This window comes from Vitis vinifera, chromosome 4 (assembly GCF_030704535.1).
Source record: "Vitis vinifera cultivar Pinot Noir 40024 chromosome 4, ASM3070453v1".
Lineage (NCBI taxonomy): Eukaryota > Viridiplantae > Streptophyta > Magnoliopsida > Vitales > Vitaceae > Vitis > Vitis vinifera.
This window is the reverse complement of record NC_081808.1, coordinates 17,124,133-17,139,474: the sequence shown is the minus strand read 5'-3', so window position 1 is coordinate 17,139,474 and position 15,342 is coordinate 17,124,133. Positions and strand designations below refer to the sequence as shown.

At 32.4% G+C, this 15,342-nt stretch overlaps 1 protein-coding gene and 1 pseudogene across 1 annotated transcript; both read right to left on the bottom strand.

Annotated features, from left to right (window-relative positions):
* Window positions 1–598: 598 nt before the first annotated feature.
* LOC100259042 (actin-related protein 7-like) lies at window positions 599–1,556 on the bottom strand (annotated as a pseudogene).
* Window positions 1,557–10,177: 8,621 nt separating this feature from the next.
* Window positions 10,178–14,208, bottom strand: LOC100241941 (putative F-box protein PP2-B12). The gene is made up of 3 exons (XM_002270376.4): window positions 13,788–14,208; window positions 12,331–12,449; window positions 10,178–12,237 (listed from the first exon to the last, which is right to left on the bottom strand). Exons 1-3 carry the CDS (start codon window positions 14,172–14,174, stop codon window positions 11,742–11,744), a joined length of 1,002 nt encoding a protein of 333 aa, XP_002270412.2. The 5' UTR covers window positions 14,175–14,208; the 3' UTR covers window positions 10,178–11,741.
* Between the last annotated feature and the right edge of the window lie 1,134 nt (window positions 14,209–15,342).

Below are 15,342 nucleotides of genomic sequence, written 5' to 3'. Positions count from 1 at the left end.
GCTTGTTCTCATCCTTTTTGCAGTCGGCTTCCCATCCTATTTTTGGTGCTGCCCATCTTCTTCCCATTTTGGTGCCGCCAATCTCCCTCTCTATTGAGAGAAAACTCCCTTTTTCAGCCTTCTTCCTGCTCATTGACTCCACCAACATGGGAAGACAACTCACCAGCCCGTAGAGAGCCTCAATCACCCACATCATTCCAGCATGGTCAGAACTCTCTCTTCTTTGAATATAGCTCACATTTCGTCCCTATACCTCTGCATTCCTTCTCATTCACTTCAAAACAGTCCGAAGGCCCTTCAAATGTCCCCGTTTTGGTTGGTTCAAATTACCAAATTCATCCAGAGTTGTGTCATAATCACATGATGTCGTAATGTATGGACCACCAACTATTCTACCAAAATTGGTACCACCATGATACATGTAATAGCTTTTGGATGTGGGCAACCAAATAATAAAGATCTTCGTGGTCCAACATGGGTCCTTTCCACCCCGATTCTTAAACTAGCCAGCCTCCACATTTTGTGTTTGTTTGCTGAATTTGGCCAAAAACTCCCACAATAAAATTTGTGGCAAGCATTTACAATACTATTAGGAGCATCAGCTTGCTGACACATGACCCAAGGAACTCCAGCATTCCAGCTCAAGAGCCATTCTAGCAGCCCATTTTACATAGTCCTTCTCTCTCTGACCAAATGAGCTTTCAACATTTCCATATTCATTCTCAATCTGCAACATGATAATTGGACCACCTTGCCAAGAAAAACATTTTCTTCTGCATCAGATCCGTTATCTTTTTAAAAAATCGTTGCATTTCATCCTTGAATGGTGCATTATTCCGTTTTGGGTGCATCCTAGCATATTCCTTCATTCAGCCGTGTACATCAAGGATCTTCTCATAAGCAAGTTCATTTTCAGCACAACATAAATATTGCTCTTTTAACCTCTCAACGTCAGTTATGTTGAGATTCACTGTTGGGTTGGATTTATCAAGTTCCTAAGCAAGCAACTTTGTCAAATCAACTCCTCCAATTTCAAATCTTCTTGAGGTAATGTGCTGAACTGCACCTTTAATTACTGGTGCAATATCTATCTTCCAATTACCAAAATCAATAGTGCAGCCTGAGATTCGTCCAACAACATGAAGTGATAATACTACTTGCTCTGATGCATAAAAGTCGGAGATATTAAATATTTCAAACATCAATTGCACCAATTGTTCCCTGAAAGCCTTGGGAGTTGAAAGTGGGTCTGTAAATAAAATATGTCCTTCATTGCCCATTTCCCATCTAAGGCCAGTGTAGAGAACATGATTCAATAAATCTTCCATGGTATCCCAATCTCTAATAAGACCTCGCACAACTGGATCAACAGTAATGTCCTCAAATAACAAATTGTCTATCAAGGGTCCATCTTCAAGTATGTGTTTCATTTGGGTAGGAATTAACATGGAAGGAGCCTGATCTGGAATAGTGAATCCAGCTTTGAGAAGCTTGGAACCAGCGTCTACCACCACTGCCTCCATGCTTTCAAGCTCGCAAAAAACCCTAGCTTTTAGTCTTCCCAACTTCTAGTGCCTAAGCATCTGAAAATCTAGGCCTTAGTCACAGTGATTCAATAGCGATGTGGAGTGTTTGTACCTCCTGCTGTAAATCTTGTACCTTGTCTTCCTTATTCTCATATGTGTCCTCATTTCCTCATCCAAAACAAAATAAAATAAGCTTAAAAAAAATTAAAAAATGAAACTAATGAAAATCATGAGATTGATAAATAAAATAAAAGAAGATTAAAAAGAAAAGAAAAAGAAAAAGAAAACAAGAAAGACTAAATTATGTAATTCCATGATTTAATTAGGCAACCAATGCATATTTAAAGTCAAAGCAATTCAAGCAATTTTCTATTAAATAAGTAAATGATAAAAAAGGTAAACAAAATAAATATAATTATTAAATGCATGCAACAATAATAAAAAGATTAAAAAAATAAAAAATAAATAAAAATAAAAATAAAAATAAAAAATAAAAAATAAGATAAAATAAAATAAAGAAAATCAACTAGTCATACAAGCCATACAACCCTACTTGAGAGGTGACCTAAGCAAGACTAGGTAAACCTAAGTGGGCCAAATGTACCTAAATGGGCCTAGGGTGGTTAAGTGGACCTAAGGTGGTGCCTAATGGGTCAAGTATACTTAAATGGGTCTAAGGTACCTAAGTGGGCCTAAGGTGGTGCCTAATGGGCCAAGTGTACCTAAATGGACCTAGGGCGCCTAAGTGGTCCTAAGGTGCCTAAGTAAGCCTAAGTCTAAATCGGGGCTGCCAAAAGTCACAATAAAGTTAGATAAATCTCTCAACCAAAGTCCCCAAGGTGGCTTAAAAAATATAGGCTACAAGAGTAGTAATGGGCCACCAAGGAATTGTTGTAAAATACGAAACAAATACCTAATAGGACATATGCTAAGAGGACAAAATGAATGGTCTACACAACAATTTAATTTCTCTCCCCAAATATCTTAGAATGGCTCAAAACTCCTATAATAGGCTTACACAGATAGTAGACTGGCCCAACCCAAACCACTCCAGCCCAACCCATACCCCTCCACCTGCATAGCTCGATAGCCCAACATGCGTTGCACACCTACAAGCCATGCACCACTCCAATGCTCAAATAAAGCTTTTTGGTGCAATGAATTGTCGATGTAGGATTGCAATTGGAATTCTAAAAAGGCAAGAGAAAATCCAAGGAAATTGAAGAAATGAAGCTTAAGGGATTTGAACCCCCCGACCACCTGCTCATGATTCCTCACCAACACCAACCGACCAACCAAGCTTTATTTAAAAAAATGTACACATTTTATGTATATATGTATATATGTATATATGTACATTATTAGCATTAAATATATTAACCATATATATATAAACAAATATTATAAATTATATACATATATTATAAATTAATCATAATAAAATTATTATAAATAAATTGCTTTTTGTGATTGTAACTTTTATGTAATAATTATATATAAAATAAATATTAATTTTTGAATAAAATTATCAAAATTTTAAAATAAAAATTACTTATAATAATTATCATTATTTCTTTTGTCATTAAATACATCCAAATTAAATGATTATGCATAAAGTATGTTTTCAAATTATAAACATTATTGTTAAATATCACAATTATGCATATATCATCATTTATTTTATATTATTTAATATAATTGAATTAAATAGATCATAATTTTAATATTAAACATATTTTAAATTAGACATATTATAATTAAATATCATAATATTATTATGAAATAATATTTAATGTAATTTAATAATAAATATACATTTATAAAATTCATATTTTTTTATTGATGTATATGATATTATCATCAAATATGATAAATCATATCATACATATATCAAATTTTTCAACAAAACAACTTTAAAATGTTTATTATACTTCTAATTAGATTTTTACAAGGTTTTTCTTATATTTCCATGAATTTTGATCAATTTTAAGCCCATCGATATATTTTTTTTCAAAATATCCACTGATATATCCTCGATATATCTTATATATCCCCGATATATCCTCGATATATCTTATATATCCCCGATATATCCTCGATATATCTTATATATCCCCGATATATCCGATCCCCAATATATCTGATATATCCCCGATATATCCGATATATCCCCGATGTATCCAATATATCCTCGATGTATCCGATATATCCCCGATGTATCCGCGATATATCCCCGATACCCTTGATATATCCCCGATATCTCCTCGATATATCTGATATCTCCCCGATATATCCGATATATCCCCGATATATCCGTAAAATCGAAGTACCGATATATCCATGATTACCGATATTTTCATCCTTGCTAATAACTACAACTTGATTCACATCTGCGATGAAGCAAACTCTTGTTGCTCCCTAATAGATTCTTTAGGCACCCTAAAGGGATTATAGTCTTCAACCCAAGATTCAAAGAATCAATCCTTGAATGAGAGATTGGGAATGGTGTGACACTTTAGGCTTCCTCTTTAGGAGATCATTTTTTAAGGAATGAAAGGTCTTTCAATAATCTCTCTCAAATCTTTTGAAATTCATATTCCGTTTACAAAGGAGTTATAAGGAGGTATTTATAGGTGAATACCACAAAGAGTTTCAGTATCATAAGTTTCTAAAATAGAGTTTAAGTGAAATTCATCCAAAATTTGTTTATAATCTCGACAACATTGTCATGATCGCTTAAGCAAACTTATGTCGCTTGAGTGGGCCTAACTACTTGAGCAGGTTGACCGCTAGAGTGAGTTAATAGCTTGAGCAAGCTGACCGCTTGAGTGGGATTAGCCACTTGAGCAACCTCTACTTCTTTTGAAAAATCATTTTAAAAAATTTTAAGTTTAAAAATGATACCAAACCTTTTTATACTTCAAAGGAATCTAATATGCCACATGTCAAACCTCTTTAGACATACTTGTGACTTCTCGGTTGGAAGAACAACAACCTTTGATTTTCAATGAAGAGCAAATCATTATCTAAAAAGACTTCTATGGTCAAACATAAGAAGAAACAAAATTGTCAACAAATAAACAAGACTCAATGTCCTGATAGATAATAAAGAGACTTTCTCTCTAGTTTTATTGAAATATTCTTTTAGAATTATTATGACACTTGTAGCTTATTATGATTTAGAGCTACATCAAATGAATTTTAAGACTGTGTTTCTCAATGGTGACATTGAAGAAATGATATACATGGTGCAAATTAAAAAAAAATCTATCTATGGTTTAAAGCAAGCATCCCCTCAATGGTATCAGAAGTTTGATCAAGTGATTACCTCGCTTAGCTTTAAGGAAAACACTATTGATCAATGTATTTATCACAAGATTAGTAGAAGCAAATTTATTCTTCTGGTGTTATATGTTGAGGATATTCTGCTAGCAAACAGCGATATAGTCTTGTTGCATGAAACTAAGAGATTTCTTTCAAATAATGTTGAAATGAAAGATCTTGGCAATGCATATTTTGTGTTGGACATACAAATTCATTAAGATTGTTCTTGTGGTATTCTTGGCCTATCACAAAAGACATATATTGATAAAGTGCTTAGTAGATTTGCATGAAGGATTGTGTACCAGGAAATATGCCCATTGCTAAGGGTGATAAATTTGGTTTGCTTCAATGCCTAAGGAACAAAATTGAGAAAAAAGAGATGGAGAAGTGATTGGAGCCAAAATATGTACTCTAATGGCACATATTCGATATGATTTGTGCACCAAAGGACATTCAAATCACCTAACTTGACCTAAATCAATGCTAAGGCCCTAGCCATCAGTTTAATTTGTACTTTGGGGACTTATCTCAGGTTCAAGGGAAGAAAATGGTGCAAGTTGAATCATTTTAGATTTTGAAAAATCAAGAAAAGGTTAAATGAGGAAATAAGTGAGTCAGGACTCATGGACCATGAGGAAAGGCAAGATGAGGATATCATGAGTTTGGAATATGAGAAATGACCATTATGGAGTAAGAAAGAAGGCAAGAAAACATGGGAAATGAGGCATGAAGCAAGATTCAACTGCATAGAAATTTAGAACTCAAAAATCTGATGGTAATATATACTCTGACTTTGAAGATAAATTTGGAGCACTTTCTGGAGTCCATTTTATACATACTATATATTGCTTTGAAGCTCAGGAAGTCAGGAGTCCAACGCTTCAAACGGTGTGCAAATCAGAGCTGAAATGAAGAAGTTATGGTCATTTGAAAACAATTGTACAAAGTTGAAGGGTCATTTCGAAATGATTTCGAAATTCAACTTATGAATTCGAAATCCACTTCAAAATGACACCAATTTTGAATTCACCCACTGCCACTTTGATGTTTCGCCTCTTCTACCTCGGGAATTGCATCTAGCGCACTCCATCCACCCTAAGTGGACCCCACATGAATAGAAATCACCATTTTATTATTTTTTTTTAATCATTTTTAGGTAATTATTTTTGTAATAAGTGGCTAATGAGAGTGTGCCACATGTTAGGTAATTGATGATATTATATAAACTCTCTTAGTTCTAAGTTTTAGGGATCTTGGATCTTTTTTTCCGGAGAGTTTGACATTAAAGGTGGAAGAAGACGAGAACTTTGATTTGTTTCCTTTTTCTTCTTTATTAAATATATTGTTTTAGGTTCTTTTGATTCAAATTATGGATTTTTACCCTATTATGGATTGTGAATGTGGCATCACCCCCATGAGAGGCTAAGAGCCAACTTGGGGCTTAAGGCATGAAAATATAAGGGCTAGGAAATCTATAGGGACAATGGGTAAATTATTATAACAATGAGATTAATTATTGGTTGGGTGATAATTTATCATTTTTTATCCTATCCTTGTGAGTTAGTTTAGGGAATGATATGGTAGGTTATTACCCAATACTAGTGATTCTTGGTAATTCTTGATCATTAGTTATCATCGTCTTCCCCGTCATTATTTGCCCCAAAACAAAGAAATAAGGAGTAGGAAGGGTTAAAAAGTCAAATCTTAAACTGCTAATCAATCTCATTCAGTTAATGATTTTAGGAATCTATTTTTAAAATGGAAAATTAGGTTTCAGATGCAATTTTAAGTTATAGAACTCAACTTGATCACGAGCGGCCAAGGATTCCAAAACCCTAAGATCATACTACTTAAAAGACCCTTGTTTTCTCTAATTTCTATACCCTAGGTTGGATTGTGGAAAGCTCCAAACTTGAATTAATTGAATTTAAAATCAATATCCATTTTTTTATTAATTTAATTTCTTTTACTTAGTTTCACATTATTCTCATATTATTTTTCACTTTAGGATTTAAACAAAAGCAATTCATTTATTCTAGTATTGACAATTTCCGTAAGCCAATTATTGAGGACGATACCCAAAGTACTACAAAAGCTGTAGTGACTCTTTCTCTAGTTTTTCTTGACCAAAATTGCTATGCAAAAAGGCTAAGTATTTTGGTACAATAGAGAAGTTTGGTCAAGAAGATTCCTTATGCTTTAACAATAGGGAGTTTTATGTATGCTCCAATTTGTACATGTTTGGATATAGTGTACATAGTTGGTATGCTTAGCATATATTGAAGTAACACAGGAATGGATCATTGAAGAGCACATAAGAAGGTTATACGATATCTACAAAGAACAAAATATTTCATGCTCACATATTGGAAATATGATCGTTTAGAGATTATGGGGTATTCCAACTCTGACTTTGTTGGTTGCCTTGATAGTAGAAGATCCACTTTTGGCTATGTATTCATGTTGGTTAGAGAAGTTATGTCATGGAAGAGTGTTAAGAAATCACTCATAGCTACTTCCACCATGGAAGTAGAATTTATAGCTTGTTATAAGGCATCAAATCAAGAAATATGGTTGCAAACTTTTATCACTAGACTACATATTGTTGATGACATCAAGAGATCATTGAGGATAAAGTGTGATAACAAAGCTACAGAATTGTATTTTAAGAACAACAAAAGCTTATCAAAATCGAACCATTTAACTTAAGGTTTTTGGTTGTTAAGGAAAGAGTTCAAAGTCTTTAAGTGTCCATGCAACATATTTGTAAAGAATATTGTATAGAATATTTCCTAAATTGATATATTATTGTAATATTAGATTTCTTTAAAAAATAAGGAAAGTTGTTGGAAATATCTCTATAAATATTATAGGTTATAAGGGGAAAAATTCATGAGATAGAGATGAACTTATAGAAACTATACAAGGTAGATAGAGATATAAGGAAGAATAGGAAATGCTCGGTGGAGCGAGGGAACTCGTGGTTAGGTATGGATACAAAGAGTGGGGAAACATGCGATGTTTTGAGAACCCAATAATTGTATTTGGTTTTGTCCTCTATAATATTTTCTATAGTATAGTAGAAAAATTATCTCTTATCTATGGATGTAGGCATGGTTGACCGAACCATATTTAAACCTCGTGTATCATGTGTGTGGTTGTTTTATCTTTATGTTATTGAATTAAACTAGTTTGCATTAAAGCTTCTGCATTCACAACAAGGTCCCCGGTCTAAACAATTTTTTAGAGATTTACTCATATCCCATCATTGAATGAAATAAGGCTTTTATTTATGTAGAAGAAAGATTTAGACGTTGAAGACTAAAACCCATTGGATCTAGGTACACTTTCAATTTATTTTTCCTAATGATTTAACATGATCTTGATTTTGGGTTATAACATATGATCTTGATTTTGAATTATAACATGATCTTGTTATTTTTGGGCTATTAATATGAGATATTGAATGGGTTATAACATAGATCTAACGTTTGGATACTCCTATAGGTAGTTTGGGTAATCCCTACATAAATTTCATTTTCTAATGAAGTAAAGAATGTGAGAACTTTTGGCATCTAGAATAATGTAGGAAAGGTAATCAACCCAATCTACAAGCCCAACAAGAAGGTACCGATGACCTATTTTCGAGTATTATTATATTCTCTGATAGTCTTGTGTAGATGCCTCAAAATTTTTATGTCCAAGTCCAATGCAACAGTTGTAGTCAAAGGACACATGTTCAAGACAGACCCACTATCCAACAACACCGATGGCATTGAGAAGCCAATTAAGGCTCGAGGAGACATATGACCCCTTTAAATTTTAGGGAAAAAAAAGAAGTCAGTTAGATAATTAAGAGATTTCAGGAAAAGGAAAAGGAAAATGAAATTTTGTCCTTGCCCAACCTTTCTCAGCCTTTTATATATAATTTTAAAATTTAAAGTACTAATAATAATGATAATTAAATATTATTGGAAAAAAATAACACTTCTTATAAAGTACTAATAATATATTATGATTTAACTAAAATTTATAAATATATAATTTTTTTTAATATTTATACTTTTAATCAAATATTTTAAATTATAAGCTTATATTTCTTGAGGTAATATTAATATTTAATTCCCTTGAAGCCCAACTATTAAGTCACTTATTTTTAATCATGATGTAATATTTAGATTATCCTACATAATAGATAATTTTTAAGTAAAAGCCTATACTTTGAACTATTTATAATTTCTTTAATAAAATTTAAATTTATTTTTCAATATTTTCAGTATTTTTGTTATTTTATTTAATATATTATCATAACTAATGCTTCAAATTACTTTTTTTTTTTTTAAATAATAATGAATACCATTATATATATATATATGTATAATTGTTCTTGTAGGGCGCCCCCTAAAACAAAAATTTCTACTTTCACCACTAACTGATGGGACCTCATGCCTCGAACAACCAACCACAATGTATAAGAAGGCCTCTACGTGTGTAGTGAAGAAAGTTAGGCTTGTGTTTAGTCACGAAAATATTTTTTTGTTTTCATTTTCTATTTTTATTTTCTAAAAATAGTTTTTATTTCTATTATTTTTTCCTTTTTCTTGAAAATGTGATTAAAAGTTCATTTGAGAGTGATATGATTAGGCGTTTTAAACCTAAAAAGTGCTTTTGAAAAAAATTTAGATTAACCTAAAAAATGTTTTTAAAAATATTTTAGGTATTTAATTAAGTTTAAAAAATATTTTTAAAATTTTGAAAAATCATTTATGATATTAAAAAATGAGTTGTAATGTTTTTTAAAGAAACTTTTAAAAACACTTTTAAAGAAAATATTTCTACTAAGAATGTAATTGGCACCGATATTAGAAAACATTTTTAAATTTTGAATACTTAAATAATAAAAAATTTCAAGTATCATAAAGACTAGAAATGCTGGTTAAAACTACTGTCAAACAAATTTTAAGAATAGTTTAACAATGATTTTAGAAAAGGTTTCTAACTTTTCTAATATTTAAAAGATAAAATTTTCAAATATTAAAAAAAAACTATAAACACATTTTACAATTACTATCAAACACATTCTATAAATACTTGGAATAAAAATAATACCAACCACACTCTAAAAACACAAAAACCGGTTTTAGTTGGTTACGAGTTTTCATTAACATAAAAATGGTGAAAAATATATAGCTAAAATTTTATATAACATATTACTTTTTTTTTTTACACATATTATAAATATATAAACCTGATTCTGGGTCACCCAAATGAATTGAATCTGGTGCCAAAATAAATGGCCACCTATCTGAAGGTGCCTGGGCAGTGTGAAAGCCTAGAACGAAATGCTCATGATAATTATCATCAATGACATCCAGATAAATGGATTTTGGAACAGAGAAGTCCTAAGACATTATATGAAAAATGAGAATCAACCAAATCATCCAGGTCAATCAGGTTGAGGTTCGGCCAAGGAGGAATAGCTGCATCCATGGAATCAGTCAGAGAGAGGATTTGGTGTCGCATTCGGTGCAGAGTGATTATCGACCATCCTGCTATATATCAAGTCTGGTGACATGGATAATACTAATGCATATGAAGGTGTAGGAGAACGAGGTGGGGAGTAGCCAGGGTGAGCGCCATCGGAATCAATAGTCCCACCTCTCGGAGCTTCTTGAAAGGCTGGTAATGTTGGTTGAATCTCAGGGTTCTGTGGGTAAAGGAAACGAGCCCTGATGGGCTGTCCTGGCCTAACTGGGGCAAAAGAAACGAGCCTCTGGGAGTAATAGCTAACAGCCTTGACCTCCCCCTCTTGGCTCTCATGGAACCCATCACCTTCTTTCCTCAGGATCTAAGTTAGACGAAGTAGCCTCTGTCCATAGTCCTCTGAAGGTGCCCTCCTTGACATTACATGTCCCTGGACCAAAGATCTAAAGTCGTGGAAGGGTATGCTCATCGGATGCCTCATATCTAAGTTGCAGGTTCTCAGAATTGTCTATATCCTCCAGCTCTTTGGGTCACTCAATCATCTCGACCACCTTAGCCATTCATCTTGAAATAAATGCAACTATAATCCCATTGGAGAGTTGCTTAGTAGCCTCAAGCTCCCCCTTGATCACATCAATGTCGCTATTAAAAGCATAGTAAGGCAGGAACTTGTGCATGAGATCATCTCAAGTGTAGATCCTGGATGGCCATAGAGAAGCAATCCATCTCTAAACAGCATCATTCAGTGACAATGGGAATAAGGTGCTCAATTGGACCTCATCTGATCCATGGACACTCATCATGGTGGTGTAAAGTCTGAGATGAATCTAAGGACAATCAATTCTCTCCATGTACCTCTCTATATCTGGCATCTTGAACTTAATAGACAAACTAACAATGGGCATCACCTCTGTATTGTCCCATGCCATCACACAACCATCAATCGTCCTTAGCTTCCTTGAATATCCCTCCAACCTCTCTACCTGGCCTCATTCTCAATCTAGAATCCCTTGTACCATAAATTGCAGGTGTAGGTAATATAGAAGCTGGTGAAGTCATAGACAAAATAATCAATGAGGTGGAAAGGTGTTGTGGGTTGGACTATCGGAGGAGTCCATGCTCATGGAATTAAAGGTGGCAATGGTGTTACTTCCTCTCGATGCTCCAAGGATCCGGAGTTGCGCAGATCTTATGCATGAGTTTTTGTCTTAGTACACTTTTAATAGCGACATTGATGTGACCATGAAGGAGCTTGAGGCTACTAAGCAACTGACCAATGAGACTATAACTGCATTCATTTTGAGATGATTGAGGAACCTACACCCTAGATATGCAAGACACCTGATGAGCATACCCTTCTAGGACTTAGATCTTTGATCCAAGCAACATTTAATGTCCATGAGGGTATTATGCTCGATCCTTTGGCCTAATTTCAATCCCTTGAATGATCAAGCCACACTTCCAATTACCAGCTTTCACTTCTAAGACACTCATCTCTAACTCTTCATCTCCTCCCTCATTAAAAAACTCACCTAATTCAATCTCTAACCACCCATCTTCTCTTTTCTTTGGATGTTGACAATTACCACCTGCAGGCACGGAAGCTTGCAACCCCATCAATTGAGTTAAACCACGATTAAAACGCCCAATACGCCTTGGTACAACTGGAAATCGTCGCGTCTGCGTTTTACTAGGATTTAGATACACAGATTGAGTAGATATTCTGCCCCCAATAATTCCTATTGAAACTTCCACAGGATGGTATTCAAATCCATAGGTTTCTGTTGTAGAATTGAATACAAGATAAGCTGCATAGTTTGTCTTCAAGCATAACAAACAAGTATTTATCCTACCACGAATTTCAAACCAACATACACTGATGAGTTCTGCCACCTCTTTGAACCTATTTATCATAGAAAAGAAAATGGGGTGAGGGGATTATAAAAATCATTGAAAAAAAAAATTAAAAGAGAGCATGACAACTAAGTGAGCAAACCTGGACTGTGGTAGAGAAATCCATTTCCAATACATAGGTGTATCACCCCATTCTATTGTAAGAGCTCTTGCAGCTATCATGTAACATTTCTTCCCACTACGTTTCTCTATTGAAAAACTCTGTTTAATGTCAACCATATAGTGAGGATTCCATTTTATAGAACAAGGACAAGACAAAGTGCAAAAAGTATTGTTATTGAGCTTATATTTGTTTACTATAATATTATAATGTATTGATATTGTCATCTCAATAATATATAGGAAATAAAAGACACGAGATACAAAGGTAATCTTTACATTAATAAATTTAGGATAATTAGAAATAGCATACCTAAGGTTGAAAGTCTAAACAAAATATTTGATTTGTTGTTTGGATACACTTCTTATTTTTCGTTTTTAAGAACAGAACATGATAATAACTTTTATGTAAAGTGCACGAACTCTTCAAGGTTTAGCTTAAAAAGATAATGACTTTTAAAAACTATTTAAAATTATCATCTCAAATTTTAAAAAAATTTAAAACAATTTTTAAAGATATAAGGTAAATCCATATTTTATATATAAATTATTACTACTTTTTTTTAAAAAAAAAAAAAAGAAAAACAAAAAATAGATTCCAACAAACACTTAATTTTCTCATTATTTAAATGTATAGCACAAGAATTTAACTTAATTATAATTAATATACTATGTTTTATAGGTTAAACTTAATTATACTATTAATCTAGAAAATGATAAATAAGATAACAAACATAGACTGAACAACCCAAATAACCTTAAAATCAATTGTATCATCAAGGATCCTAAAAAAAGTAATAAAAAAAAAAATCAAATAACAACCTCTAAACCACATCAATTCCATGTATCATAACTTATTATGATGCTCATAATCTAGTAAAAGTTGTACTATTTTTCTCATAATAAAATTATTAAGTTCACTTTGTAGTCAATCTTATTAATGGGAGTAAACTAAAATAACTTAAAAGAAAGATAAAGCATTACCCTTCTCATTCTAACATTAAAATTTTGCACATCTAATAATCATTATTTTATTTTATTTTTAATTGACGAACCGTCCATGGTCAAACCAAACCCTTCAAAATTTCCATTGGGACCAAAACCTTAGGGTGCTGCCTGTGTCTGCCACAACCAGCATCGGACAATCCAAGGTATTCAACCGGTATTAGGGACCGAACCCAAGACTGTACACATCCCAACATTTGCCCTAACGGGTTAATAATCATTATTACAAATTTAAATTAATTATATGTAACATTATATTATGTAATTCAACATTGTGAATATGCATTTATCATATATATTACCATATATGATACATTATTATGAGACAACTTTTACTTTTCACCATTGAAGCTGTCACCTACTACCCTGATGAAAGAGATGAGATGCCAAAGCCTAAAACGATAGTTTAACTTTCTCACACCTAAAAAGTCTAACCTTAAGGCCACCTTCGATGAGGATAGGCTCGTCGGAGAGGCGCAAGTACAGCTCCTTCTTCGACTGTACCTCCGCCCGCGACGACCCAGCAGCGCCGGCGATGATGCTTTGGAAGTCCTTCGGCAGGAACCCCTCCCAAACGGCGTCGGAATCCGCGGCGAAACGCAGATCCGTGGACACCACCGACATCCTAGAGGCGTCGGGAGGGCTCGTCCGAGAGATGATCTCGGTAACACACTCTAAGGGCAAGGAAGTGAACCTAGATTTCCCCGTGCTTTCTTCCATTTGCTCCGATCTAATTTCACTGCAATCTTTCTGTTCTTCCATAGGAAAACCTCTTTTCTTAATATATAGGGCTTTGCTGGGCGGTTGAGGGCGCCCGTACATTGGGCCAAATGTCGAGTAGAGGACGAAGGATAAAATGATGGGATAAGTGGTAGAGCTTTGACCCAAGATGCTACACTTTTAAAAAAAATCCATAAAGTAAACCTAATGTGAAAATAATGCCCAATCTAATGCGTTTGTGCCACATAGGATGCCACATCATAAAACCGTAGTTACCAATTACGGTTTTATTTTTTAAAAACATTCAAAACCGTAGTCACCAACCACGATTTTGTTGAAACCATGGTTAGTGACTACGGCTTTGACTGTTTTTAAAATAGTCAAAGCAGTAGTCACCAACTACGATTTTAGAATTAAAGTTAAAACCATAGTTGGTGACTACGACTTTGACTATTTTAAAAACAGTCAAAGTCGTAGTCACCAACTACGGCTTCAACTTTAAATTTATATATATAAATAATTATATTGCTTGATTAAAATATTTAACTTTAATTTATTTAAATAAAAATATTATATTATTTTGATTTTAGATAGACTAAAAATATGAGTGATTTAATAAAAATATTTAACTTTAATTTATTTAAATAAAAATATTATATTATTTTGATTTTAGATTGACTAAAAATATGTGAGTGGTTTAATAAAAATATTTAACTTTAATTGATCTCATTATTTAAAGAATAATAATATATGAAATTAAATAATTGATGTCTTTAATTTAATATAAAAATATTTAAATAAAAATATTATATTATTTTGATTTTAGACAGACTAAAAATATGTGAGTGATTTAATAAAAATATTTAAATTTAATTTATTTAAATAAAAATATTATATTATTTTGATTTTAGATTGACTAAAAATATGTGAGTGGTTTAATAAAAATATTTAACTTTAATTGATCTTATTATTTAAAGAATAATAATATATGAAATTAAATAATTGATGTCTTTAATTTGATATAAAAATATTTAAATAAAAATATTATACTATTTTGATTTTAGATAGACTAAAAATATGTGAGTGATTTAATAAAAATATTTAACTTTAATTTATTTAAATAAAAATATTATATTATTTTGATTTTAGATTGACTAAAAATATGTGAGTGGTTTAATAAAAATATTTAACTTTAATTGATCTCATTATTTAAAGAATAATAATATATGAAATTAAATAATTGATGTCTTTAATTTGATATAAAAATATT

What these genes read in the sequence shown, in the direction of transcription:
- LOC100241941 (XM_002270376.4), bottom strand. Translation starts at nt 14,174, where the DNA reads ATGTACGGGCGCCCTCAACCGCCCAGCAAAGCCCTATATATTAAGAAA. An exon ending in TCATCGAAGGTGGCCTTAAG is followed by an intron (nt 12,450 to 13,787) that starts GTTAGACTTTTT and finishes GACATTAAACAG; the next exon opens with AGTTTTTCAATAGAGAAACG. An exon ending in ATTTCTCTACCACAGTCCAG is followed by an intron (nt 12,238 to 12,330) that starts GTTTGCTCACTT and finishes TATGATAAATAG; the next exon opens with GTTCAAAGAGGTGGCAGAAC.